Source organism: Osmerus mordax (genome assembly GCF_038355195.1).
Source record: "Osmerus mordax isolate fOsmMor3 chromosome 18 unlocalized genomic scaffold, fOsmMor3.pri SUPER_18_unloc_2, whole genome shotgun sequence".
NCBI classification, from domain to species: domain Eukaryota; kingdom Metazoa; phylum Chordata; class Actinopteri; order Osmeriformes; family Osmeridae; genus Osmerus; species Osmerus mordax.
The window spans coordinates 13,833-41,475 of record NW_027120388.1 but is presented as its reverse complement, the minus strand read 5'-3'; the positions used below and the strand labels follow the sequence as shown (position 1 = coordinate 41,475).

The 27,643-nt window shown below is 53.5% G+C and overlaps 1 protein-coding gene across 1 annotated transcript in view; it reads left to right on the top strand.

The window, feature by feature from the left end:
• Positions 1-26,479, top strand: part of LOC136938866 (triple functional domain protein-like) — a 27,997-nt gene extending 1,518 nt beyond the window's left edge. Inside the window, 54 exon segments of the mRNA XM_067231775.1 lie at positions 29-160; positions 267-497; positions 632-754; positions 970-1,135; positions 1,138-1,160; positions 1,832-2,001; positions 2,976-3,150; positions 3,293-3,488; positions 3,790-3,956; positions 4,874-4,993; positions 5,240-5,431; positions 5,828-5,977; positions 6,104-6,218; positions 6,311-6,426; positions 6,657-6,779; positions 6,978-7,172; positions 7,316-7,431; positions 7,977-8,043; positions 8,224-8,333; positions 8,552-8,621; positions 8,720-8,809; positions 8,905-8,997; positions 9,135-9,246; positions 9,373-9,563; positions 9,724-9,825; positions 11,886-12,028; positions 12,751-12,850; positions 12,967-13,210; positions 13,552-13,659; positions 14,546-14,736; positions 14,987-15,097; positions 15,099-15,158; positions 18,079-18,174; positions 18,385-18,533; positions 18,850-18,916; positions 19,016-19,119; positions 19,213-19,282; positions 19,376-19,465; positions 19,615-19,707; positions 19,866-19,916; positions 20,194-20,271; positions 20,391-20,582; positions 20,810-20,990; positions 21,113-21,376; positions 21,486-22,081; positions 23,011-23,258; positions 23,563-23,701; positions 23,820-23,847; positions 24,115-24,277; positions 24,390-24,511; positions 24,606-24,684; positions 24,849-25,049; positions 25,168-25,306; positions 25,561-26,479. Of these exon segments, the coding sequence (XP_067087876.1) occupies positions 29-160; positions 267-497; positions 632-754; positions 970-1,135; positions 1,138-1,160; positions 1,832-2,001; positions 2,976-3,150; positions 3,293-3,488; positions 3,790-3,956; positions 4,874-4,993; positions 5,240-5,431; positions 5,828-5,977; positions 6,104-6,218; positions 6,311-6,426; positions 6,657-6,779; positions 6,978-7,172; positions 7,316-7,431; positions 7,977-8,043; positions 8,224-8,333; positions 8,552-8,621; positions 8,720-8,809; positions 8,905-8,997; positions 9,135-9,246; positions 9,373-9,563; positions 9,724-9,825; positions 11,886-12,028; positions 12,751-12,850; positions 12,967-13,210; positions 13,552-13,659; positions 14,546-14,736; positions 14,987-15,097; positions 15,099-15,158; positions 18,079-18,174; positions 18,385-18,533; positions 18,850-18,916; positions 19,016-19,119; positions 19,213-19,282; positions 19,376-19,465; positions 19,615-19,707; positions 19,866-19,916; positions 20,194-20,271; positions 20,391-20,582; positions 20,810-20,990; positions 21,113-21,376; positions 21,486-22,081; positions 23,011-23,258; positions 23,563-23,701; positions 23,820-23,847; positions 24,115-24,277; positions 24,390-24,511; positions 24,606-24,684; positions 24,849-25,049; positions 25,168-25,306; positions 25,561-26,103 (7,995 nt within the window). The 3' untranslated portion in view covers positions 26,104-26,479.
• The last annotated feature ends 1,164 nt before the right edge of the window (positions 26,480-27,643 follow it).

Genomic DNA, 27,643 nt, shown 5'->3' with positions numbered 1-27,643 from the left:
GTGGCGTGCGTGTGTGTGTGGTCTCCAGTACATGAGTAACGTGGACTCGTGGTGCAAGGCGTGCGGGGAGGTGGAGCTTCCGTCCGAGCTGCAGGACCTGGAGGACGCCATCCACCACCACCAGGGCCTGTACGAACACATCACGGCCGCCTACGGCGAGGTGAGGCGGAGCTCTGTGTGTGTGTGTGTTGGGGTGTCGAGGGTGTGTGTGTGTGCCTGCGTGCACGTTCTATTACCAAACCACCCCCTCCTCCGCCCTCTTCCAGGTCAGCCAGGATGGCAAAGCCTTACTGGACAAGCTCCAGCGCCCCCTGACCCCGGGGGGGGCCGACTCGCTCACGGCCTCGGCCAACTACTCCAAAGCGGTCCACCACGTGCTGGACGTCATCCACGAGGTGCTGCACCACCAGCGGCAGCTGGAGAACATCTGGCAGCACCGCAAGGTCCGCCTGCACCAGCGCCTGCAGCTCTGCGTCTTCCAGCAAGACGTGCAGCAGGTGAGCGCCCGGGAGCCATGCCCCCGTCGTCTGGGCCTCGAGGGGGGCCCATGGCGCCCCCACCCGGGGAGATTGTCGCTTTTTTTCCCCTTGTGGTTGTTTATGGCAGCTGATGTGTGTGTGTGTGTGTGCAGGTGCTGGACTGGATCGAGAACCACGGGGAGGCGTTCCTGAGTAAACACACAGGCGTGGGGAAGTCGCTGCACCGGGCCAGAGCGCTCCAGAAACGCCACGAAGACTTTGAGGAGGTCGCACAGGTGCACTCTTCTGCTTATGCCCCCTCCTTATATTCCAGCTCTCTGTCTGTCTGTCTGTCTGTATGTCTCTCTCTCTCTCTCCTCGAGTCTCTCTCTCTCACCGTCAGTCTCTATCTCTCACTCTCCCCCTCTTTCTCTCACCGTCTTTACCTCTTATCTTAACTCCCATTTCAAATGTGTACCGCAAGATGTATGACATATCCCCCCACCACCAGAACACGTACACGAACGCTGACAAGCTGCTGGAGGCTGCGGAGCAGCTGGCCCAGACGGGGGAGTGTGACCCGGAGGAGATCTACCAGGCGGCCCACCAGCTGGAGGACCGCATCCAGGACTTCGTACGGCGCGTGGAGCAGAGGAAGATCCTGCTGGACATGTCCGTGGCTTCCACACGCACGTCAAGGAGGTGAGTGGGGGGCTGGGGGAGATGTGAGGGGGGCTGGGGGAGAGGTGAGGGGGGCTGGGGGAGAGGTGAGGGGGGGGCTGGGGGGAGGTGAGGGGGCTGGGGAGAGGTGAGGGGGGGCTGGGGGAGAGGTGAGGGGGCTGGGGGAGAGGTGAGGGGGGGGGGAGAGGTGAGGGGGCTGGGGGAGAGGTGAGGGGGGGGCTGGGGGAGAGGTGAGGGGGCTGGGGGAGAGGTGAGGGGGCTGGGGGAGAGGTGAGGGGGGCTGGGGGAGAGGTGAGGGGCTGGGGAGAGGTGAGGGGGGCTGGGGGAGAGGTGAGGGGGCTGGGGGAGAGGTGAGGGGGCTGGGGGAGAGGTGAGGGGGCTGGGGGAGAGGTGGGGGGGGGCTGGGGGAGAACATCAGCTGTTTCTGATGTTCTACAGCAACTGAAGTCTGGATATAGCGGGGAATAACCAGCTCCAAATGCTGGGAGTGGAGGATGGCTCATGTAGCCAGTGAGGGAGGGGGTGGATGCTTGCAACTTGACTTTTCTTCCATTTGTCTCGTAACTAAATACTCCAGTGCTTAACACAACTCTGGTCCGATTCTGTGTGTGTCTGTGTCTGTGTGTGTGTGTGTGTGTGTGTGTGTGTGTGTGTGTGTGTGTGTGTGTGTGTGTGTGTGTGTGTGTGTGTAGCTGTGGACATGGCTGGAGGACCTCCAGAAGGAGCTGTTGGATGATGTGTATGCTGAGTCGGTGGAGGCGGTTCAGGACCTGATCAAGCGGTTTGGCCAGCAGCAGCAGACCACGCTGCAGGTGACCGTCAACGTCATCAAGGAGGGAGAGGACCTCATCCAGCAGCTCAGGTAACACACACACACATTATACACACCACACACGCATTGCACACGCTCCGTTTCAGCCCAGGTACCACACACCCACACACACTCACACAGTGCTCCCAAGCTGTCAGGCCCGAACCCTCTGAGGCTTTTCTGTCCAATCAGAGCGTTCTCTCTGCTCTCCAATCTGCCAGAGAGCGAGGAAGGAGTCACCGGGAGAAACAACCCAGCACTGCGGAGACGGACAGCTGCAGAGCTGGTGTGGGCAGAGGGGAGAGTTGGCGGAGGAAGAGAGGGATGTGGACAGAGACAAAGAGAGAAGGGAGAGGGGTGTGGGGGGGGGGGGGGGTTGAGCGGTGGAGATGTGCATGTAGTTGACCACGGCGACCCTCGTTCCAGCTCTGCTTTTCGAGAGTGTGAGGCCTAGAACTCTCCTTTGAGCTCTCCCTCCCTTTTCTCTACCTCCCTCCATCTCTCTCCTTTTTTCTCTCTCCTGGCTTCAGTCCTTCTCTCTCTCCCTCTCTCTCTCTCTCTCTCTCTCTCTCTCTCTCTCTCTCTCTCTCTCTCTCTCTCTCTCTCTCTCTCTCTCTCTCACTCTCTCTCTCTCCCTCTGTTCTCCCTGGTGTTCACAGGCCTCCACAGTGCCATCTTATGTAACTCTGGTTTCATAATAGCATGGCTAATTTTCTGTTGCCAGTTCCCCAGGGAGGCTACTGCAACACTCCACACACACTTCACACACACTCTACACACACTCCACTCACACCACACACTTGACACCTACACGTGTGTGTGTGTGGGCACATGCTTGCACCCGTGCCTCCACTAACAGTATTGTTACAGAGAAATATAATTGTTGTCATGGCAATATCAAGCGGCTGTATGACCTTCGCCGTCCTGGACTCCCTCTAACGCACAGTGTGTGCGTGGGGTGGATGTGTGCGTACGTGGGTGTGGTGTGTGTGTGTGTGTGCGTGCGTGTGTGTGTGTGTGTGCAGGGACTCGGCCATCTCCAGCAACAAGACGCCCCACAACAGCTCCATCAACCACATCGAGGGCGTGCTGGCCCAGCTGGACGAGGCCCAGGGCCAGATGGAGGAGCTGTTCCAGGAGAGGAAGATCAAGCTGGAGCTCTTCCTGCAGCTGCGCATCTTCGAGAGGGACGCCATCGACGTGAGTCTGGGGGGGTGGGGGGTTGTGAGTGGGGACGGTGTGTGTGTGTGTGTAGCTGGACGGGCGGGGGGGGGGGGAAAGGAGGGCCTACACTCCGATCCAAGGTATTCAAGCGCGTGTGCGTGTCCCCCTCCCCCCCCAGATCATCTCGGACCTGGAGGCGTGGAACGAGGAGCTGTCGGGCCAGCTGGGAGAGTTTGACACGGAGGACCTGACCCTGGCAGAGCAGCGTCTGCAGCACCACGCCGACAAGAACCTGACCATGAACAACCTGACCTTCGACGTCATCCACCAGGGCCAGGAGCTGCTGCAGTACGTCAACGAGGTCCAGGCCTCCGGTGAGGACACACACACGTACACACACACCTACACACACACACATGTACACACACACACATGTACACACACACCTACACACACACACACACACGCACACATCTACACACACACACACATGTACACGTACACACACACACACATGTACACGTACACACACACCTACACACACACACATGTACACACACGTACACACACACACGCGTGTCCATGGAAGTGACGGGTGGTACAGTTCCATGCGAGGAATGACCCTCTGCCTCTCTGTGTGTGTGTGTGTGTGTGTGTGTGTGTGTGTGTGTCCAGGCGTGGAGCTCCTGTGTGACAGGGATGTGGACATGGCCACGCGTGTGCAGGACCTGCTGGAGTTCCTGCATGAGAAGCAGCAGGAGCTGGACCAGGCGGCCGAGCAGCACCGCCGCCACCTGGAGCAGTGTGTGCAGCTACGCCACCTGCAGGCCGAGGTCAAACAGGTACGCAGGCTCCGCAGCAGACACGAAGCAGATATTACATTTACATTTAGTCATTTGGCAGACGCTCTTATCCAGAGCGACTTACAGTAAGTACAGGGACATTCCCCCGAGGCAAAGTAGGGTGAAGTGCCTTGCCCAAGGACACAACGTCATTTGACACGGCCGGGAATCGAACTGGCAACCTTTAGATTACTAGCCCGATTTCCTAACCGCTCAGCCACCTGACTCCCTATATAGTCAGATATACACACAGGCACACGGTGGCTCACCGTGTGGTTGGTTCATCCTGTAGAGAGCCCGGTAGATCGGGGTGAAATGGGGTACTGAAGTATGAAGATGTCTCTCTCGGACTCTCTTTCTCTGTCTCTCTGTCTCACTCTCTCTTGCTCTCTTCTCTCTGTCTCTCTGTCTCACTCAATTCAATTCAGCTTTATTAGCATGACAGTCATTTCAACCGTATTGCCAAAGCAAGACGCACAATAACAGACAACCATACATCAACAACACCATTCAAAAACAACATAAGGAAGGACAGTCTGTATTGTCCGGAACATGTGGTAACAACAAAGTGTCAAGAACGGAAAACAACAAATCGAAACAAAAACAACCTAAGTAAATAGCTACATTGAGATGGACAACACATATTACAAGATTACTACATTATGGAATTTCAAGGCTGGTCACTCTCTCTTTCTCTGTCTCTCTGTCTGTCTCACTCTCTCTTTCTTTCTCTGTCTCATTCTCTTTCTTTCTCTGTCTCTCTGTCTCACTCTCTCTTTCTTTCTCTGTCTCTCTGTCTCACTCTCTTTCTGTCTCGGTCTCTCCCTGTCACAAAAAAAAAAAAAAAGACTAAATGTCACACACACACAGACACAGAATGTGTTGTTTGCTAACGTTGCTGCTGGGTCCTGTGTTAGGTGCTGGGCTGGATCCGTAATGGAGAGTCCATGCTGAACGCCGGGATGATCACAGCCAGCTCCCTGCAGGAGGCGGAGCAACTCCAGAGAGAACACGAGCAGTTCCAACACGCCATCGAGGTGTGTGTGTGTTCATCTTGTGTCATTACGACCACAAACATCGGCAGATACATGACAAGTCCATTTCTGTCCTTCTCTTTGCGCCTCCCTCACTCCCTCTCTCTCTCTCTCTCTCTCTCTCTCTCTCTCTCTCTCTCTCTCTCTCTCTCTCTCTCTCTCTCTCTCTCTCTCTCTCTCTCTCTCTCCCTCTCCCTCTCCCTCTCCCCTCCTCCCTCTCTCTCTCTCTCTCTCTCTCCCCCCCTGTAGAAGACCCACCAGAGTGCTCTCCAGGTGCAGCAGAAGGCCGAGGCTCTGCTGCAGGCCAACCACTACGACATGGACCTGATCAGGGACTGTGCGGAGAGCGTGGCGTCCCACTGGCAGCAGCTCATGCTGAAGATGGAGGACCGCCTCAAGCTGGTCAACGCCTCGGTGGCCTTCTACAAGACCTCCGAGCAGGTAGGGGGCGCCAGCGCCTCGCTGGCCACTCAGGACTAGACCTTTAAGATGCAAAGAAACCGTTTAGGGGACTTTCAGATGTTTAGATGTGCATTTTGATTCAGTGAGATATTTGTATTTACGTGTACATTTGGATATATTAACATGTTTGAATGTACATTAGAATACATCGAGATGTTTCAGTGCGCATTAGGATACATTAAAATGCATGCTATTTACATGAATAGTATAATAGACTTTTTGAAGTCTAAAAACGACAAATGTAGTTTTGTGATGTGTGCAGCTGGTCTTTTCAGGAGGCGGGGGTGTGTGAAACCTGGTACATGATTTCTCAGGTCTAGGTCTGGTGGTGCATTTTGGGAGTTGTAGTGTGACATGTGTGTGTTCCGGTGGCAGGTGTGCAGTGTGCTGGAGAGTCTGGAGCAGGAGTACAAGAGGGAGGAGGACTGGTGTGGGGGGGCCGACAAGCTGGGGCCCAACTGTGACTCTGATCATGTGACCCCCATGATCAGCAAACACCTGGAGCAGAAGGAGGCCTTCCTGAAGGTAGGATCTCACACAGACACACACAGACATGTACACGCACACACACATACACACCTATGCTTGATACCGCAAACACGGAACTGCTCCTCATCTCTAACGTGTGTGTGTGTGTGTGTGTTCCATCAGGCATGCACCCTGGCCCGGCGTAATGCGGACGTTTTCCTCAAGTACATGCACAGGAACAGTGTCAACATGCCCGGGATGCTGAGTCACGTCAAAGCCCCAGAACAGCAGGTCAAGAGTGAGTATCACGCACACACACACACTCGCAGACAGGCAGTGGTGTTCCGTGGTGCTGGTGTGGTGCTGAGCGTGTGATGTGGTTGCGGTCAGACATCCTGAACGAGCTGCTGCAGAGGGAGAACCGCGTGCTGCACTTCTGGACCATGAGGAAGCGCCGCCTGGACCAGTGTCAGCAGTACGTGGTGTTTGAGCGCAGCGCCAAACAGGTACCCGGCATGGCCTCACACACACATACATACGCACTTACACACACACACACATAAAAGTATTCAACCTTCTATTTTGTTTCATTGCTCTTACTTATTGTTCTTTTATTTTATTTATTATTTATGTTATTTATTTTCCCCCCTCTCTCTCTCTCTCTCTCTCTCTCTCTCTCTCACCCCCCTCTCTCCTCTCTCTCTCTCTCTCTCTCTCTCTCCCCCTCTCTCCTCAGGCCCTGGAGTGGATCCATGACACCGGAGAGTTCTACCTGTCCACCCACACGTCCACTGGCTCCAGTATACACCACACACAGGAGCTGCTCAAGGAACATGAAGACTTCCACATCACAGCCCGGGTGAGCCTCACCGCTGACACACACACACACACACACACACAGGCATTTACAATCACAGCGCAGGTCTATAACACTCTCCTTCCGCCGCTCTCTCCCTTTCTCGATCTTTCCATCTCTCTTCCTCCCTCTTCTTCTCTCTCGCTCTCTCTTGCTCGCTCTCTCTCTGTCTCTCTCTCTCCATCTCTCTCCCTTCCCCAGCAAACCAAAGAGCGTGTGAAGCTGTTGATCCAGCTGGCTGACGGCTTCTGTGACAAGGGCCACAGCCACGCGGTGGAGATCAAGAAGTGGGTGACTGCCGTGGACAAGCGCTACCGCGACTTCTCCCTGCGCATGGACAAGTACCGCACCAGCCTGGAGAAGGCCCTGGGCATCTCCTCAGACTCCAACAAGGCCGTACGTCTGTCTGTCTGTGTGTGTGTGTGTGTGTGTGTGTGTGTGTGGGGCTTGTGGTTTTGGAGTGTGTGAGTGTGTTTGTGCGACTCACCTCCTCTCTCTCTCTCTCTCTCTCTCTCTGCCCCCCCCCCATCCATCTCCAGAGTAAGGAGCTGCAGCTGGACATCATCCCGGCCACTGCTCCGGGGTCAGAGGTCAAACTGAGGGACGCCGCCCACGAGCTGAACGAGGAGAAGCGCAAGTCGGCGCGCAGGAAGGAGTACGTGGCCGCTTGGCGTTTTAACAGTGCATATCCCCCCCCCCCCACCCTCCGCGGTCCCATTGTAGCGACGGCGCACGTCTCCACGGTGGAAACCCCTAACGTGGAACACGTCGCGGACAAAATGGCCGCCGAGAAACGGGGCTAAAATGTCCTCTAGGATTCCCGTCCGCTCTCTCTCGGTCTCCCTCTCCACTCCTCCACATGACTCATCTCGGCCACTGGAACGCAGCCAACCTTCGCGCCGTCAATTAGCATCATACAAGGCATCATGTTATGTATCATATCATACGTAGAATTACACTTCTCCACGAAGGCCGTGAGTCACACGGGTTGTAGGGATGTGCGGATGGAACATTCCGGAGATTTGTAGCCACTGTACCTCACCCAGGCTTTTCATAATTCATCAGTGTTAATGGCCAGAGCAGAGAGGCCAGTAGGTGGATATTGACAGAGGTATAAATCAGGGCATGGGGTTGGAGGGGCGGGGGTATGGGTGTAGGTGGGAGATGGTTAATCGTGTGTGTGTGTGTGCGCGCGCGCAGGTTCATCATGGCTGAGCTGATTCAGACAGAGAAGACCTACGTTCGAGACCTGAGGGAGTGCATGGACGTAAGTGGAAGACCGCGTTAGCCGCCTATTGTGAAGACTATTACCAGTCCAAATATCTAACTTCCTTTCAGTGTAAACACCAATTGAAACACTTCTTTGTTCTTTCCTTAACGTGTCTTCTCCCTTGCTGTTCCATCCTTCTCTCCATCCTTCCTTCCTTCCTCCTTTATCTCCACCCAGACCTACCTGTGGGAGATGACCAGTGGAGTGGAGGAGATCCCTCCAGGGATCGTCAACAAAGAGCACATCATCTTCGGGAACATGCAGGACCTCTTTGAGTTCCACCACAAGTGAGTTCCCTCGTCAGCCTGGAGAGGGCTGTGCTCCCCCCTCAGACAGGCAGCCTGGAGAGGGCTGTGCTCCCCCCTCAGACAGGCAGCCTGGAGAGGGCTGTGCACCCCTCAGACAGGCAGCCTGGAGAGGGCTGTGCTCCCCTCAGACAGGCAGCCTGGAGAGGGCTGTGCTCCCGTCATCCTCTAACATCCTCTCCTGTCTGTTCCTTCTGAAGCATCTTCCTCAAGGAGCTGGAGAAGTACGAGCAGCTGCCTGAAGATGTGGGACACTGCTTCGTAACCTGGGTGAGTGTGTGTGTGTGTGTGTGTGTGTGTGCGTGTGCGCGTGCGTGCATGTCTGTACATGGATGTCGTGGACTCTAAGCTGCGTCTGTGTTCTCTAGGCCGACAAGTTCCAGATGTATGTGAACTACTGCAAGAACAAGCCAGACTCCACCCAGCTCATCCTAGAACATGCCGGACCCTACTTTGATGTGAGGATCCCCCCGCTCTCATTGGTCAGTGCTGACATGCGGCGGTCTTGCCGCCCAATCTTAACACTGCGTGTTCCTTGTGTGGGTGTTTCCAGGAAATCCAACAGAGGCACCGATTGGCCAACTCCATCTCATCGTACCTGATCAAGCCTGTTCAGAGAATCACCAAGTACCAGCTTCTGCTGAAGGTAACCCAGCAGACCCATCACATCACCACGGTTACTAACACCATGGTCGTCGGAGGCGGATGTATCTGTTGCCGTGGTTACTGTTCTCACTCTGGTCTTGTGTTATTTTGTGTGTGTGTGTGTGTGTGTGTGTGTAGGAGCTGCTGACTTGCTGTGAGGAGGGTAAAGGAGAGATCAAGGATGGACTGGAGGTGATGCTCAGTGTTCCCAAGAGGGCCAACGACGCCATGCACCTCTCAATGCTGGACGGTGCGTGTGTCCCCCCCCCCCACACACACACACACTTCACACACATCCAAGTCCAGCCAAGTTGTCGCATTCGCTGTCCGTGACTCCCCGCGTCTATCTTGTCCCTCTTCTCCGGTTCCTCCCCAGGCTTCGACGAGAACATCGAGTCCCAGGGCGAGCTGATCCTGCAGGACTCCTTCCAGGTGTGGGACCCCAAGACGCTGATCCGCAAGGGCCGCGAGCGCCACCTCTTCCTGTTCGAGATGGCCCTGGTGTTCAGCAAGGAGGTGAAGGACTCCAACGGCCGGAGCAAGTACCTCTACAAGAGCAAGCTGTTTGTGAGTGCTCCCTTATCCTGGACGGACGTCGGGTGCCCTTTTTTCTGTTGTTGCTTTTTTGGTTTTGCTGGCCAGCCTGCCTCACTCTCTCTCCCTCTATATCCCTCTCTCTCTCTCTCTCTCTCTCTCTCTCTCTCTCTCTGTCTCTCTCTATCTCCAGACATCAGAGCTGGGGGTGACTGAGCATGTGGAGGGGGACCCCTGTAAGTTTGCCCTGTGGCTGGGGCGCACCCCTACCTCTGACAACAAGATTGTGCTCAAGGTAAGAGTCCCTCCCTCCCTCGCTCTCCTCTTCGGTCTGCTCCTTCTTCTCTCTCTCTCTCTCTCTCTCTCTCTCTCTCTCTCTCTCTCTCTCTCTCTCTCTCTCTCTCTCTCCCATGTGTGGTCCTCTCTTCCTCTCCTTTTTCCTCTCTCCTTCTCTCTCTAACACCTTCTGTTCAACTGCATGACCAAGTGTTTGGTGGCTGCCTGGTGGTTGTCAAGCTGCTTGGAGCCACTGGCTCCTTCCCTCTGTCTCTTTCTCTCTCTCTCTCTTTCTCTATCTCTCTATCTCTCTCTTTTCTCTCTACCTGTCTTTCTGACTGTTATCTCACTCTCATTTTCCCTCTCATTCTCTGTATAAGTCTTGTACTTGGGTTGTCTATGGTCTAGCTGTGTTCTGCGCACACACACACCACTGTACGCGTCCAGGGCTGTTCTGTGAATGTTTGTATCTCTGAATATGAACCGTTCGCTCTCCGCGCTGGGTAAAACATGCTTACGCCAACGCCACTGACATGAACTCTGACCCCTCGACTCCCTCAAAGCCACTTCCCACTTACACTCCTCAAAGGAAACAGACACTTTTCTTTTCAAAGAAATTTGGATCCGTTTTGGACAGCGCACATTTTGAGAACCTGTATCTGCTTATGTGAAAGAAAACCAGACTCTTTTCCCCACACCGACCTCCTAACATCTTCGGCTTGTTCAACTCTAGTTCCTCTCTAGTTCCTGTCAGATGTTGGAAAAGCATGTTGCCTCCTAACTCCTAGAGTCGGGTCATGACTGGATGAGTCCATGTTTACTCCCAAACTAACCAGCTGACCACGAAGCGCTCATGTGCCGTGTGCATTGTAAATGGTTTACATCGAGATCCAGAACCCATCCGCTTTTTCTTTACTAACCTCACGGGCTTGCACTCGTACGCTCCCCTCTCTCTCTCTCTCTCTCTCTCTCTCTCTCTCTCTCTCTCTCTCTCTCTCTCTCTCTCTCTCTCTCTCTCTCTCTCTCTCTCTCTCTCTCAATCTGTTTTTTCAGTGTACTCTTTTTTTTCCACTCTCTTCCCATCTCTCTTTCTCCTTTTTTCTTTGTCTCGTTCCCATCTCTCTTTGTCTCTCTCTGTGTCCATAAATCCTGTCCTTGTGACTCTCTTAGCCACACACACAAACACCCAACATTCATTTCACACTCCACTGCCCATCATTACAATGCACCGCACGTCCGATTGGCCCGAGCTCAGAATATCAATGTTGTCCGTCTGCCATCACGAGCCATTTTCTCATCTCAAAACTGTCCTGTAAACAAAACAAAACACCAGAAACCAAAACAAACCCAGTAAAATTCTCTATTCTATATTTTAACCAAAGCTAAGTCAGGGATGCAAACATGGAGCTATGGTGAGTACTAACCAACCCTCGACAACAGCCCTCGGCCGCGTCTCCATAGTGTAAAGGTGCTTCCTCCCCTCGCCCGTCTCAGAATCAGAATCAGAATGGGATTTATTCGCCATGAAAGTTTGCACAAACAAGGAATTTGCTTTGGCAGGAAGGTGCATACAATAAACATATACCTAAAATTTAAATATGTGGACTATCTATACTAAGGGTACAACTATCTATACTAAGGGTACACTTAAACTAGCAGTACTAAGTGGGATTAGAATATAATTAAATATACAATAAAATAAAATATAAGTTGCCGTAAATTACAATATAAAAATACAAATGTACAAGATACCATTTTGTAATGCAGTGCAAAAAGCAGTGTGTTTTAAGCAAGAAGTCATTGTACTTGGGTTCCCTGCGTGTGAGAATGATCTGACAGGAGGACGTGGGTCCCGGTCGGCAGATCAGTCCGAATCCTGTCTCCCAAACACACACAGGCTGCACCGCAGTGCTTTCTTTCGTGCTTAAACCGAGAGAGCGACCCAGGGAGCGAGGGAAGCCCCTTTAGACTATCGAGATGCAGCCCTAGACTAAAATAAGAGTTCAGAGAGAGAGAGAGAGAGAGCGTTGGCGGGTTGACTGACCTCTTGACCCCCCCACCCCCCCGATGGGTCTGCAGGCGTCGAGCATCGAGAACAAGCAGGACTGGATCAAGCACATCCGGGAGGTGATCCAGGAGCGCACCATCCACCTGAGAGGAGCCCTCAAGGAGCCCATCCACATCCCCAAGGCCAGCGCCGCCAAGCACCACAAGTGCCGCAGGTACACGCGCGCACACACACGTAAAGATACCGCAGCTAAGCAGTCACCACAAGTGCCGCAGGTACACGCGCACACACACACGTAAAGATACCGCAGCTAAGCAGTCACCACAAGTGCCGCAGGTACACGCGCACACACACACGTAAAGATACCGCAGCTAAGCAGTCACCACAAGGGCTGCAGGTACACGCGCGCACACACACGTAAAGATACCGCAGCTAAGCAGTCACCACAAGGGCTGCAGGTACACGCGCGCACACACACGTAAAGATACCGCAGCTAAGCAGTCACCACAAGGGCTGCAGGTACACGCGCGCACACACACGTAAAGATACCGCAGCTAAGCAGTCACCACAAGGGCTGCAGGTACACGCGCGCACACACACACGTAAAGATACCGCAGCTAAGCAGTCACCACAAGGGCTGCAGGTACACGCGCGCACACACACGTAAAGATACCGCAGCTAAGCAGTCACCACAAGGGCTGCAGGTACACGCGCGCACACACACACGTAAAGATACCGCAGCTAAGCAGTCACCACAAGGGCTGCAGGTACACACACGCACACACACACACACATACAGCTAAAGCAGTGAACCCAAGACGTGAAGGGATATGTAAGAATCCAAATGCACACACACACACACACACACGCACACTCACACACACACACACACACGCAGACAGGACTTTTCTCTGAGCGTGGTGTGTCCTGGTTCAGGGATGGAGAGGACTTGGACAGTCAAGGTGATGGCAGCAGCCAACCAGACACCATCTCTCTGGCCTCACGCACCTCGCAGAACACCCTGGACAGCGACAAGGTGAGCACACACACAGCAGCACACACAGCAACTCACACACAGCAACTCACACGCGCACACACTCTCAGCCAGAGTGACACACATACACTAACACACCAACCCCCTCCCCCCCCCAGCTGTCCGGGGGCTGTGAGCTCACCGTGGTGATCCATGACTTCATGGCCGGCAACAGCAATGAGCTGACGGTGCGGCGGGGCCAGACGGTGGAGGTCCTGGAGCGCTGCCACGACAAGCCCGACTGGTGCCTGGTCCGCACCACCGACCGCTCGCCCGCCCACGAGGGCGTGGTGCCCTGCGCCATGCTCTGCATCGCCCACTCGCGCTCCAGCATGGAGATGGAGGGCATCTTCAACCACAAAGGTAGGTGCATGTGTGTGTGTGTGTCTGAGGTAGGAAAGTGGGGATAGGTGTGTGTGTGTGAGGTAGAGAAGTGGGGATGCGCGTGTGTGTGTGTGTATATGAAAATTGAGTAGAAGGAGTCGTATGATGGATGACTCTCTGTCTCTCTCTCTCCTTCTGTCTCTCTCTCTCCTTCTGTCTCTCTCTCCTTCTGTCTCTCTCTCCTTCTGTCTCTCTTTCTCTCTGTCTCTCTGTCTCTCTCTCTCTCCTTCTGTCTCTCTCTCTCCTTCTGTCTCTCTCTCCTTCTGTCTCTCTTTCTCTCTGTCTCTCTGTCTCTCTCTCTCTCCTTCTGTCTCCTGCAGACACTCTGTCAGTGTGCAGTAATGACTCCATCATGCCGGGCTCCTCGGCCACCCTGCAGCCTGGACACGGGATGGGCTCCCACACCTCGCCAGGGCCCAAACGACCAGGTAACCATGGAGATGGGGCCCGTGGAGAAGGGGTGGGGTAGCTAAGTCCTCAAGTACCCCCGGTCTGCCAGACAGCTGAATATCATGATCGATCACGTTCATTCTGATGTGTATTTATCATGAGCTTTATTCATTTGTTTTCGCAAGATAATAGATTATGACAAGGAAATGTATAAAGACATGAAGGGCAGAAAATGTGCGACATGGAACTCCTGTTTGCTTCGCAAGTCTAAAATGTAGCCTGACACCATAGAAGTGACACAATCCATTATATACATAACAATGCCAGATTCCTCTAAATATAGACATATGCTAAAATAACATTTGAATATTTAAACTGACCTTTTATGGGATTCAATCCCTAATAGAATCTTTTATCAAATCAAATCAAATTTATTTGTATATATAGTATACTGTATTATCAGTATTTGAGTACCTTCTAGACCTCAGGTAAATACTTCCGACGCATATTTAGGACCAGTCATGGAGCGATAGCCATGTAGCATATTTAGGACCAGTCATGGAGCGATAGCCATGTAGCATATTTAGGACCAGTCATGGAGCGATAGCCATGTAGCATATTTAGGACCAGTCATGGAGCGATAGCCATGTAGCATATTTAGGACTAGTCATGGAGCGATAGCCATGTAGCATATTTAGGACTAGTCATGGAGCGATAGCCATGTAGCATATTTAGGACCAGTCATGGAGCGATAGCCATGTAGCATATTTAGGACTAGTCATGGAGCGATAGCCGTGTAGCATTTCTTCAAACGGGAGTTCCTTGGTTCCTTCCTCCTTGCTTTTGAAAACACCCAACGGCCCCCGGGGAGAGCGAGAGCGAGCGCTCCCAGTGAGAACCCTTCTCCCCCGTCCTGTGCTCCAGGGAACACCCTGAGGAAGTGGCTGACCAGCCCCGTGCGCCGCCTCAGCAGCGGCAAGGCGGACGGCCACGTCAAGAAGCTGCACAAGCACAAGAAGAGCCGCGACGCCAGGAAGAGCAGCGAGGTCATGGTCGGCTCGCAGAAGGACTCGGACGACAGCGCCGCCACGCCCCAGGACGAGACCGTGGAGGAGGTGTGTGCGGGGGGGGGGGGGGGGGGGGGGGGAAGGGGAGGGGGGGTAACGCTCACACTGTACACACAAGTACATAACGTACTATGCACATAATGCACTCACGTCATTTTATGCCTTTTAAATATTCTGTTCTTTCTGTCTCTCTCGTTAACTGTCTGAATCTTTGTTTTTTTCCCCTACACTTTTAACAATGAATCATTTTGTCTGTGCGTTTGTGTCTGTGCCCCCCCTCCCCCCGTGTGTGTGACAGAGGGTGCGCAACGAGGGGCTATCCAGCGGGACGCTGTCCAAGTCCAGTTCGTCGGGGATGCAGAGCTGCGGGGAGGAGGAGGGCGAGGAGGGGGCCGACTCGGTGCCCCTGCCCCCCCCCCATGGCCATCCAGCAGCACAGCCTACTGCAGCCCGACGCACAGGATGACAAGGTGAGGGGGGCCGGGGGCCGGGAGGAGGAGGGGGGACCACAGGGTCGTAGTGGGCCAAAAACAGCGCTATAGAACCGTGCATGCTTTAACATTTAGCCAGCATCCCGATCTATTCAGAGGGGCTCGCACACGGCACCTCCCCCTCGCAAGCACACTGACCCAAACACCCTCACAAGACTCCCACACGGTTAGGGTCAGTCCTGAGGCACGAGCAAGGTTGTGTGAGCAGCTCTTTCAAGCACTCTCCATCACTCTCCAAAATGATACTAGTTGGGTAGAAGTGACTTGTCTTCCTCGGGATGAGCCCTGCATCTGTTGTGTACCAGTTTCCCTCTCATTATTTAGTTTCCACACATTCTGCTGGGGCCAGTCAGTTTTATTCCAGAACCTTCTGGAGTTTTCCAAAGTTTCCGATATTGTTTCTGGAGTGACTCTACCTCATGCATAGCATTGTATCCTTATTATTTTTTCCTTCCTTAAAACATTTGAATGAAAAAAGAAAATCCTGGCAATGAAATGCGTCAGGCTTCCTGAAAAAGTCACCTTATCTCAAAGCAGACGTTTTCCTGACACTAATTTCTGTTTCTCTTTTGTTTTTCTGTTCCTGAATGTTTATCGTTTGCTGTTTCTCACACCGTTTAGCATTACCTTGATTTATGTCCTGTCTTTGCTCTGTCTCAGTTTCCATATCTCTCCATCTGAAATCCCCCTCTTCTCTCCCTCCCTCGCCTCCCGGACAAACCAAACTTCTCTCTCCTCTTCCGTTCGGCCCTGTATTAGCTCTAGTTTCTAATTTCAAACACCCAAATTTTACTGTCCTGCTTTTTTTAGAACTCATCCTAGTTCTCTCGCTTCTAAAGTTATAGGTACTTTTCTAAACCCCCCCCCCCCCAAAAAAAAAAGATTTAGCTTCCCTTCTTTCTCTCTCTTTCTCTCGCTCTCTCACACACACTCTTTCTGTCTCACACACACACACACACACTTTCTCTCTGGCACAAACATATTCTCGCTCTCTCTCTCTCTGTTAGTGTGTACGGTTCATCGAGCTAGCTCAGCCTCCACTCCTCCATCCCTCGTTTGACTTCGTACTTCTTTTGAGTTGTGCATCACCAGCCGTGTTCTCTGCATACAGAGCTTTCACCACTGACGAGAGCGTCCCAGTGACGGGGGGGGGGAAAGGAATAGACAGGCTCACGTTTGAAACACTTTCTAGTCGATTTGGACCAGATTTGATGTCCGCTAACTCTTCTCTCAGGGTTCATTAAGGGTGTATCAGGTCAGGGGGGTCGTCGCAGCTTAGAGGTCAGCCAAACATTGTTTTTTTCTCCGGTGGGATCGGTTCAGTGTAACTGGATGAACTTGCTTCCTGCTCGGAGTCTACCAAGCGCCGTTGGGAAGCACCCCGCCCACAGTCTCATAGGTCACCCTCCCCCACCTTACCTCCTCCCCCACCCCCTCACCCCCCCTCACCCAGTCCTACCCCCACACCCCCTACCCTGTGTGCGTTTACCTCATTGCCCATGCAAGTAATTGGCACCTAAGCGCTGGTGAGGCCAGAAGGGCACACAAGCCACACCCACAGCCACACCCACACCCTATATGGGGGAATGTCTGGATGGGCAGCACAGCAAGGGTGAGACTTCCTCCAACTCTTTACCTCTCTCGCTCTCTCTCTCTCTGTCTTTCGCTCTGTCTGTCTCTCTCTCTTTTGTACTCCTTGTGCTCCCTTTCTTTCAGTCTCTTTTTTTCTTTCTTTCTTGATCTTTCTTTTTCTTTCTTAATTTCTTTCCCTCCCACCTCCTCTCTCTTTCTGTCTGTCTGTCTCTCTCTCTCTCTCTCTCTCTCTCTCTCTCTCTCTCTGTTGTCTCTCATACTTCTGCTCTCGGTCTAACCCCCCCTCTCTTTAGAAGGTCATCGCACGTCCTTTCTCTCGTCCCTCCTCCCTAGCTTCTCTCTTTGGCATCTCAGGCACCTTCGCTGTCGCCAGGTCTTCACCCTTCTCTCCTCCTCATGTAACGACCCCCTCAGCCATCTAGCTCACAGACTCATCTCCTTCAGTTCACCTCATCTAGGGACTTCCCTGACGGTGTCAAATCAAGCTATTCAAATATATCTGCAAACATTCTGTCTTTGAATCATTTTGACCACACACGGCCCCACACTAGGGTGACCGGTGTGTCAAATTATCCAACCTCTTTTCCTTTCGTTTCCGATATCGTTTCCATATGATTTGAAGTTTGCCCTTTCATTGGAATTGCTTGAGCCATGCTTGTTTCTTGAACAACGGCCATCGCTAAAAGCTCCCGACAGCTAACTTGCAGACAGGCAGTACTAACACAAACAGTTGACCACCCGTCCGTAAACACGAATCCCTAATAGTCAAAACACACTAACAACAACGACGGCTAGTCTCTAAGAGGTTTTCTCTTACCAGTGCACCAGATAATGACAATGATCAAAGCTCCCTAAAGCTAGAAACTTGGAAGAGCTTATGGGTTCAGAACTATATTATCATAAAAAAAATTAAAAAAATTGTTTTAAAGGTAAGTCAACTGATGCTGTCATAGTATGGTTAACCCGAGTAGTCCTATCAAAGACAGTGAGTGAGTCCCGGCAGATGGCTGGACGGATACAGCCGGGCCAAATGTAGCCCCAACGCTTTAAGACAGAACAGGAAAGAGACATCTTTAACAGTTCAGTCTGACCAACCCGACAGTTAGTCCAGCGCGCCTAGTGTGTCTCTCTCAGCCGCCGGCTGCCATGCCGCTCTCTCTCAGCGAGGGCTTCTCTCCTGTGGCGGAGGGCGCTCGCTCAGTGGCAGTCTGTAGTCAGGCGGAGCACGGCAGGTAAGGCCAGGTACACGTGGGGGTCGCGTACTGACGCTCTTCTCCCCTGTGTGTGTCCCCCCCCCCCCGTCCAGACCTCCTCTCGTCTGTCCGTCCGTCCGTCCAGCTCCGAGACCCCCAGCGCGGCCGAGCTGGTGAACGCCATCGAGGAGCTGGTCAAGAGCAAAATGGCAAGAGGGCACACACACATACACACACACACACACACCCCGTGTCACTCACTAATTTCAAAAATGCCGCTTGTGATCCAATATGCCCCTTTGTCGCCCTACTTCTCTCTCTCTCCTCATCTCTCCTTCTCCCCTTCTCCGTCTTCCTTTCCTTTCTCCCTCTCTTTCCCCCTCTCCTTCTCTGGCTCTCCCCTGCCTCTCCCTCTCCAGGCTCTGGAGGACAGGCCCAGCTCTCTCTCAGTGGAACAGGGCGACAGCAGCTCTCCCTCCTTCAACCCGTCGGACAACTCCCTCCTCTCCTCCTCCTCCCCCATCGACGAGATGGAGGAACGCAAGACTGGTTTTCTAAAGAGACGCCAGTACGTGTCACCACCCCCCCCATACCAACACCTCTCTCTCTGTCTCTCTCTGTCTTTCTACCTGTTCTCTCTCTCTACCTGTTCTCTCTCTGTGTCTTTCTATCTCTCTCTCTTTCTACCTGTTCGCTCTCTCTGTCTTTCTACCTTTTCACTCTCTCTCTCTCTCTCTCTCTCTGTCTCTTTCTAGCTGTTCTCAGTCTCTCTCTCTCTCTAACTCCCTGACTTTCTCTTCTTTCTTTCTTTCTTTCTAGAATGCTTTCTACTGTATCTCCTCGGAGAGCTCAGTTTTAACCCCTGCTGTTTGTCATTGTGTCAGTTATGTGTTGCTGGAGCTGGTGGAGACGGAGAGGGACTACGTCAGAGACCTGGGCCTGGTAGTAGAGGTGCGTGTGTGTGTGTGTGTGTGTATATATATGTGGGGGGGGTATTTAAAGTTGTGTCTTTGAGTGATTCACTATGTTCACTGCGTGTGTGTGTTCCAGGGCTACATGACCCGGATGAAGGAAGAGGGAGTTCCAGATGACATGAAGGGGAAAGACAAGATCGTCTTCGGCAACATCCATCAGATCTTCGACTGGCACCGAGAGTACGCAGAGCACACACACACACACAGCAGACACACACCTGTTGACCCCTCCTGGACACGTCCCATGACTGCTCTCCTCTTCTCCCTGTTTAGTTTCTTCCTGGGGGAGCTGGAGAAGTGTCTGGAGGACCCAGACAGACTGGGCTGTCTGTTTGTCAAACAGGCAAGAAACCGCTGCTTCCTCTGGTGCATCACTGCCTCTGCAGCCAGCAGGGGCCCACTCTTACCCCTGTGTGTGTGTGTGTGTGTCCTGCAGGAGCGAAGGCTACACATGTACATAGTGTACTGTCAGAACAAGCCCAAGTCAGAGCACATCGTCTCCGAATACATCGACACCTACTTCGAGGTAGGGACCTGTTCCACATGAGTCCACATACGTAAATAACACTGCATCTCTTATGGGGGGGGATATATACATGCCTTCCGTAGACATGGCTGTATCGTTGCCATGACGCTTGACCCTGGTGTGAATGTTTGACCTTTGCCCTCCGTCAGGAGCTGAAGCAGCGACTGAATCACCGCTTGCAGATCACCGACCTGCTGATCAAGCCGGTCCAGAGGATCATGAAGTACCAGCTGCTGCTGAAGGTGAGAGGCCTGCTGGCTCACTCCTGCCGCGCCGCCGCTGTCCTGAAGGGGGCGCCAGATCACTAGCTCACTTCGCCACTTTTATCACGACGGACGTGTGTGTGTGCGTACTATACGCGCGGCCATTCAAAATGCACTCTCTCTCCCTTCGCTTTCAGGATTTCCTCAAGTTCTCCAAAAAGGCCGGGCTGGAGTCTGCAGAGTTGGACGTAAGTTATAACCTACTATCCTCTAGTCCCGCGGCTCCAATCTGAGTGTTGCCTTTTGCTCCAACCACACGTATTTGACCTGATTCAACACTAATTACCCGATCAACCCTAATCTAATGATTAGAATCGGGCGTCCTAGATTAGTGTTGGAGCGAAAACCTCCAGGCAGGTAGCCGTGCAGGAACAGGGTTGACGATCCCTGCTCTAGTCTGCAGCGTGCGCTTTTAGAAACGCCAGCGGTCCCCGAGTGCTTCATGCTTGCCTGTCCGCCCCACAGAAAGCCGTGGAGGTCATGTGCATCGTGCCCAAACGCTGCAACGACATGATGAACGTGGGCCGCCTCCAAGGATTCGACGTGAGTGGAACCGCGTCCAGGCGCGACGAAGCGATCCCAGAGTGCTCGGAGCAACCTCCATTCAGCGCTCCTCCATCCTCATCCCCCCCCCCCCTGTCTGTCTCTCTCTCCCCCTCCAGGGTAAGATCGTGGCCCAGGGGCGTCTCCTGCTCCAGGACACCTTCCTGGTGTTGGACCCGGAGGGGAGCCTGCTGGGGAGGATGAAGGAGAGGAGGGTCTTCCTCTTCGAGCAGATGGTGATCTTCAGCGAGCCCCTGGACAAGAAGAGGGGCTTCTCCATGCCTGGCTTTCTTTATAAGAACAGCATCAAGGTGCGGGGGGCGGAGAGATGCGGGGGGGGGGGGGGGGGGGCGCCCTCTGCTGGGCAGCTGTGGTGTTGAACTGAGCGCCATGGCAGGATGTCGCGTGCCGCCCATGTACGGGATGTTGTTCCGAAATGACCAAGACAAAGTTTAGCCGGGCAAATGAGCGTCTGTTGAGCGTCATTGTGTCCATCTCGCTCTCAATAGTCCCCCTCCCTCCCTCCCTCCCTGTGTAGGTGAGCTGTCTGGGCATGGAGGAGAGCGTGGACAGCGACCCCTGTACCTTCACCCTGACCTCTCGCTCGACCAATAGCAGCACGGAGACGTTTGTGCTCCACTCCTCCCACCCGGGAGTGCATCAGGTGTGGACCCTGCAGATCAGCCAGATCCTGGAGAGCCAGCGCAACTTCCTCAACGGTACGTTAGGTGCAGTTCTATGGGCGTACTGTGAAGATACAACATTGCTTGTGAAAAGGGCTCTACATCTGAGGTGGATCTTCATGAATGCTGCGTCTCTCTCTGTTCCACTCGCACCCCAGCTCTGACCTCCCCCATCGAGTACCAGAGGAACCATGTGGGGGCCAGCAGCGGGGTGTGCGTGCCCAGCGCAGGCGCTCCGCCTGGGGGCAGCGGAGGCCCCGGCGTGGCCCCTGGAGTAGTGGGCCCCCAGGGGGGCTCCATCCCCGTCCCCCAGGGGGGCTCTCGCTCACGGCCCTCCCGGATCCCCCAGCCCTCCCGCCTGCCCCAGCCCCTGCGCCACCAGCCCGGGGGCCCTGACCCCGAGGGCCCCAACAAGATGTCAGGTAAGATCTCTCCTCTCTGATGATGGGGGGATTTGTTTATGTGGTAGATATGTGCATGTGATCCAAAAGTCCTCTTTCCCTCCTCTGAGATTGATGACTTGTGATTCAGGTTTGTCCCCTCGCCCGGTCCCTCCCCCCCTGCTCCCAGCTCCAGCCCTGGCTGAGCCCGCCGACCAGGCCCCCGGGGTGGGGAAGGGCCAGAGGGGGGTGAGGGTCCAGGGGGGCAGCCCCCAGGGCAAGCGCCCCAGCCTGGCTCCAGACGACCAGGCACAGCCCCCGGCCCCCACAACCCCCGTTCCTGCCGTGGCCCCTGTCCCCCGCGCCACGGTGGGTCCTCTCCCCATACCCACCACGCCCAAACCTCGGCCCGGCGCCACCGTCTCCCCCATGGCCTCCCCCATGGCCACCCCTGCGTTTGGCAAGGAGGCCCTCTCACTTCCCCCTCCGAGCCCGGGCCCCAAGTCTGGCTTGGGCTCCTCATTCTGGAGCTCCATGCCCAGCTCCCCAGCCAGCCGGCCTGGCTCCTTCACCTTCCCTGGAGAGACTGGGGACAGTCCTGCCCGACAGAACCACAACCACACCCAGGCTGGGTCGGGGTCGGGGTCTCAAACTCACAGACACTCCACGCACAGCAAGGAGGCCGACCGCATGAGCACGTGCTCGTCCACCAGCGAGCAGTCCATCCAGTCCACCCAGAGTAACGGGGTAAGATGACTACCCGCGGTCCAGGCTTTAGTGCGGCCTAGTCCTGCTCTTTCGGCTCACTAATCCCAGCACCAGTGGGAGGCCTGTCCTGTCGGCCAGTCTGGCCAGAGCTACTAATCCCCCTTCAACTGCACACATCTCTTCCTCTCTGCAGTTTCTAACAGCTCTAATAAACCCTACAGAAGACTGGTTTCCACTCTTTACAACTCATGGTTTGAATGGAATGCGCCTCAATCTGCAGCGAAGGACTTCTTCTTCCCCTAACAATGCTTGTACTAACTCCACGCTCTTCCTTCACCCAATCCGGTCGCTTCTGTAGCGGCTAGCGTTTCGACGTTTGTGGTCCCCCGGCTACAAGCGCTCTGACCGGAGGCCCCCTCCACCTGCTTCTCTCACGCTCCCCCCCCTCCACCCCCCCTTCTCCCTTCCGTGAGACGAAACCACTTGACACTCGTTTCCGTCTTTGTCTGAACGTCTCCCCTCCGGAGAGCCGCCATCTCTCTTCTGCTTCTCTCCATCCTCGTCCCCTCGTTCTCTGGGAAGGAGTGTGCTCCTCGTCTCCGCCCTCCTTCTGTCACTAGACGATGCATGGATGGATGAATAGATGAGCGGATGGATGGATGCATGGGTGGGCAGGTGGATGGATAACTAGCATTAAAATAACTGTGTGCAAGACTGCTCTTCCGCTCTGTCTTTTCTTCTGCTTAGCCCAGCCTCTGTGTGCTGTTGGAGACGCCGGGATGAGAGTTTGATTTGTGTGACACCTTCCTCATTGACAGGCATGGCATCTTGGGCGATAACGGTTGACCGATGAAATGTAAACCAACCGGTGTGTGCGTGTGTGTGTGTGTGTGTGGTCCGCACGTTTAGATTAACCTCAACGTACTCTCAACCCCCCCCTCCATCCCCCCCCTCCCCCCCCCCCCCAGAGTGAAAGCAGCAGCAGCAGTAGCGTGTCCACCATGTTGGTGACCCAGGACTACGTGGCGTTGAAGGAGGATGAGATCAGCGTGCTCCAGGGGGAGGTGGTCCAGATCCTGGCCAGCAACCAGCAGAACATGTTCCTGGTGTTCCGCGCCGCCACCGAGCAGGGCCCGGCCGCCGAGGGCTGGATCCCCGGCTACGTTCTGGGACACACCTCCACCATCGTCCCCGACTGTCCCGACGGAACCATCAGGTGAGCGGCTAGGTTTGACCCCCCCCCTCCGGTGGGGGAGGGGGGCGTGGGATGCCATAGAGGTGACGTAGCCACGGTTGATCTTGCTAAAAGAAAATGAAGAGAGAAAATAAAAATGACAGTGACGTCACCATGTCAATGCCTGTGATAAATGTTGGATGAAGACTGCATGGTAATGAGCTTGACGAAGCCTCTGTAGAAAACGGGTGTGACACGTAAATGCATCACAAAAAAAACATATGGGGACACCAACTGTACAACCCAGTTCGCCTTTGACCTTTCGTGACCTCCTCTGTCGAAGCAGGAAGTCGTCGTCCTGGCACACGTCCCTGCGCATCCGCAAGAAGTCCGAGAAGAAGGAGAAGGATGGAAAGAAGGAGACCAAGCTGGAAAACGGTTACAGGAAGTCCAGAGATGGCCTACCCAATAAGGTTTCAGTAAAGGTGGGTCTTCCTGATTGTACCGCCCAATCCGCTCCTCAGCTCATTGTGACAATTTAACGGATGTTGTTTTGGTGTTCAAGTACTTTGTAGTCTAACTTTGTATGCACTCTTTTTCCAGCTTCTAAACCCAAACTACATCTATGATGGTAAGTGTTTCAGTCTGCATCCAGCGCACATTCACACACAATATTTATTACATTACACAATAATAATAATAACTTGTATTTACATAGTACCTTTCTCACACCCAAGGGTGCTTCACAGAGGAGTAGAAAGTCGAAAAAACTAAAAATAGCAAAGATATACATGTGTGTAAACAACCAGCGATCCACGTTGCCTAGACATTTACACTGACATGGTAACGTGATCTACTCATATCTTGATATCCTCTAACCTCTGACCCTGTCCTCCAGTCGCCCCAGAGTTCCTGCTGCCCCTGAGTGACGTGACGTGTGACAACGGAGAGAGTGTCACCCTCAGGTGTAAGGTGTGTGGGCGCCCCAAAGCCACCGTTACCTGGAAAGGACCCAACCAGAGCACCCTGACCAACAATGGACACTTCAGCATAGCCTACAGGTACACACTCTCTCTTACACACACACACACACACACATACCTGACTGGCAATCCACTTTTGCACTTGCAATCCCAATCTTAACGTGTGTGTGTGTGTATGTGTGTGTAACAGTGAGACAGGCGAAGCGACCCTGAGGATAGTGGGCGTGGCCTCTGAGGATGACGGCGTTTACACCTGCGTCGCCACGAACGACCTAGGCAGCGTGACATCATCAGCCAGCCTCAGAGTACTAGGTAAGACACCCACACACACACATGCGCACATAAAACAACAAACACATGGTGTAGCCCAGACTAACGTTGTTGTGTGTGTGTGTGTGTGTCCCAGCTGTGTCCAGTGACGGGGTCAGGGTGAGCTGGAAGGACAACTTTGACGCCCACTACACAGAGGTGGCTGAACTGGGCAGGTAACTGTCTCCACTCTGCCTACCTATACAGACCAGGACCATGGTGATGATGATGATGATGGTTGTGATGATGATGGTGATTGTGGTGATTGTGATTGTGGGGATGATGATGATGGTGAAGAACCAGTATGACGCGGGTGATGATGATGACGTCCCCTCTCCAGGGGCCGGTTCTCCGTGGTCAAGCGTTGTGACCACGTGGGGACCAAGCGCACGGTGGCGGTCAAGCTGGTCAACAAGAAGCTGATGAGGAGGGACCAGGTGACCCAGGAGGTCAGCCTCCTCCAGAGGCTCCAACACACACACCTGGTCAGCCTCACAGACACGTACGAGACCTCCAGCAGCTACGCTCTGGTCCTGGAGATGTGAGTACACACACACACACAGCTGATTGTTGATTACCTTAATGACTCTTGACAGCTGTTTGTGTTTGGCCCCAATACCAAACAACACCTTGACGTATGTGTTTGTGTGCCTCTGCAGGGTCGATCAGGGCCGTCTCCTGGACTACGTGGTGAGCTGGGGGAGCCTCACTGAGGGGAAGGTGGCTTGTTACCTGCGAGACATTCTAGAAGCTCTACATTACCTTCACAACTGCAGAGTGGTACATCTGGATGTGAAGGTAGGGCCCCTCTTCGACTCAGAGGAAGATGCACAAAGGGCTGGGTTAAACCAAGTATTTCTGTTGCTGTGTTGTCCGATTAACTGTCGGCGATTCAGAGGTACAATGGAAGCTGTAGACCGAATGAAATATCAACAGCTTGAACTGCACATGTCTAGCAATTCTGCATTTCTCGTCCATCACCCCTGAAACACACTCAGACACACACGACACACTCTGACACTCTCCCACCCCCCTCCCAACCCCCTCCTCAGCCTGAGAACCTACTGGTGGCCCACACTCCTACCGGCCAGCCTACGGTCAAGCTAACTGACTTCGGGGACGCGGTCCAGCTCAACAGTGCCCACTACGTGCACCCTCTCCTGGGTAGTCCCGAGTTCGCCTCCCCCGAGCTGGTCCTGGGGGAGCCCGTCTCCCTGACCTCCGACCTGTGGAGCCTGGGGGTGGTCACCTACGTGCTGCTGAGCGGGGCCTCGCCCTTCCTGGACGAGAGCGCCGAGGAGACCTGCCTGAACATCTGCCGGCTGGACTTCAGCTTCCCCCGGGACTACTTCCAGGGCGTGAGCCAGGCGGCCCGGGACTTTGTGTGCCTGCTGCTGAGGAGCGACCCTGGCAGACGCCCGCCGGCTGGGCTCTGCCTCCAGGAGGCCTGGGTCCAGGCGGGGGCCGGGGGGGAGGGCTTCCTGGACACGTCCCGCCTCGTGTCCTTCATCGACCGCAGGAAGCACCAGACGGACGCCAGGCCCATCGGAGGGGTACACAGCTTCCTGCAGAGCCGTCTCCAGCCGCGCGTCTGAAGGGGGCCCGGGAGGAGGCCCAATTCCAAACCAAAAAAACCTAAACCCTCTCAGCTACTGCAAGGCTGTGGGGGAGAGTGGGCGGTGTCGGATGCCTTCGCAGACGGCTGGAGGAGTAAGGGAGGGCGTCTGTTGGTTTGGAACTGGGCACCTGAAGACGAGACGGAGAAGAACAAAAAAGTGTGCTGATCTCATCCTCTTCCACATGGACTGTGGAGAATCAATCATGTAGTCCTTTCGCCAATGGTAGGGCCTGTTTCAGGTCCTAAGCCAATCTGAGTGCTGGAAGGAACAGTCCTCAGCCAATCAACACAAGGATGGAATGTCCTTACCAGTCTACTGCTGCTTGCTGGTTTCAACTCAAAACACATTTTCTACGAGGGGGGTGGATGGGGGGGGGGCTAAAACAGTCCAAATGGATAACTTATCACCGAGCGTCAGTCGATCAACAGAACCTCACGATCGAGCCAGATGTAACTGCACAAAGGAGCAGAGATTTCAGGAGAAAGCGATGCTAACAGAGCTAGCGTTAGCGACACCGCAGAGCGTCTCCCGCTCCTCTTGTTGCTAGGGAGAGCGAGACATTCTGTTTCAGACCTTTTACACGATGTTACTCAAAGACTTTTGAGAAACACCCCTTTCTTAAAGATACTATGTAAAGGATAGATGATGATGTCCATAACTTTTCAAGAACACGTTTGGGAAATAAAATCTAATAATAAAAAAATAATAAAAAAAATAAGATTCGAGAAAATCCTCGTCAGTTGAAAGTTGCTGTGCTACATTGGACGCTGTAGGAACCCAGTTCTGGAGATCCGCTTCCTGTAATTGAGGTCCTCAAAGCAGTTGAGACATTTTTACGTCCAATCAGAGCTTTTTGATTGCTGCGCTCATGTACCTAGCTCTAATCTTAAGAAACCATGATAACCATGTTGCAAGTAACAATACAGATTCTAACTGCTGCACTGTCCGATCTCTTCAAACAAACAATAGACAAATAATTCATTGTTGCTTTTACCAGAACAAATTGTGTTGTGCAGATTTAAGATGTTTAAGCCTTACTTTGTATATAGACTCAAACTGCCTTCTGTCCCTCATATTCAAAATGGCTGCCTGCTTTTAAGTGACGTCATAGGAGGCAGGACAAAGGAATCCTGCAGATGTAAATGTTGATTGTCATTGGGCATCGGAGCCTGAGTGACGGCAGAGACAGCCTATCAGAGGCTGGAGGAACGAGGACGCAGTAGAAGACAGAAAACTGTAAATGCACTCACTGTATGTTATGTTTCTGATTCTTATCATGTGCAATGTTGCGGCTTTAACATTTTATGCAACTATTTATGAAGACATCTGTTGTATCTGTAATAAATATAGAGAAAAGCATGTACTTGGTACTGCAAGATCTGCTGGTAGTGGTGTTTATTTGACCTTATTGGAGTATTATTGACTTCCCAGGTAAATGTTTGGGCTCTGAAGTCACCTGGCACTTATGACTAGATATTTGATTTGTCACTTTTTTTTGGTTCTTTATGTACAGTAG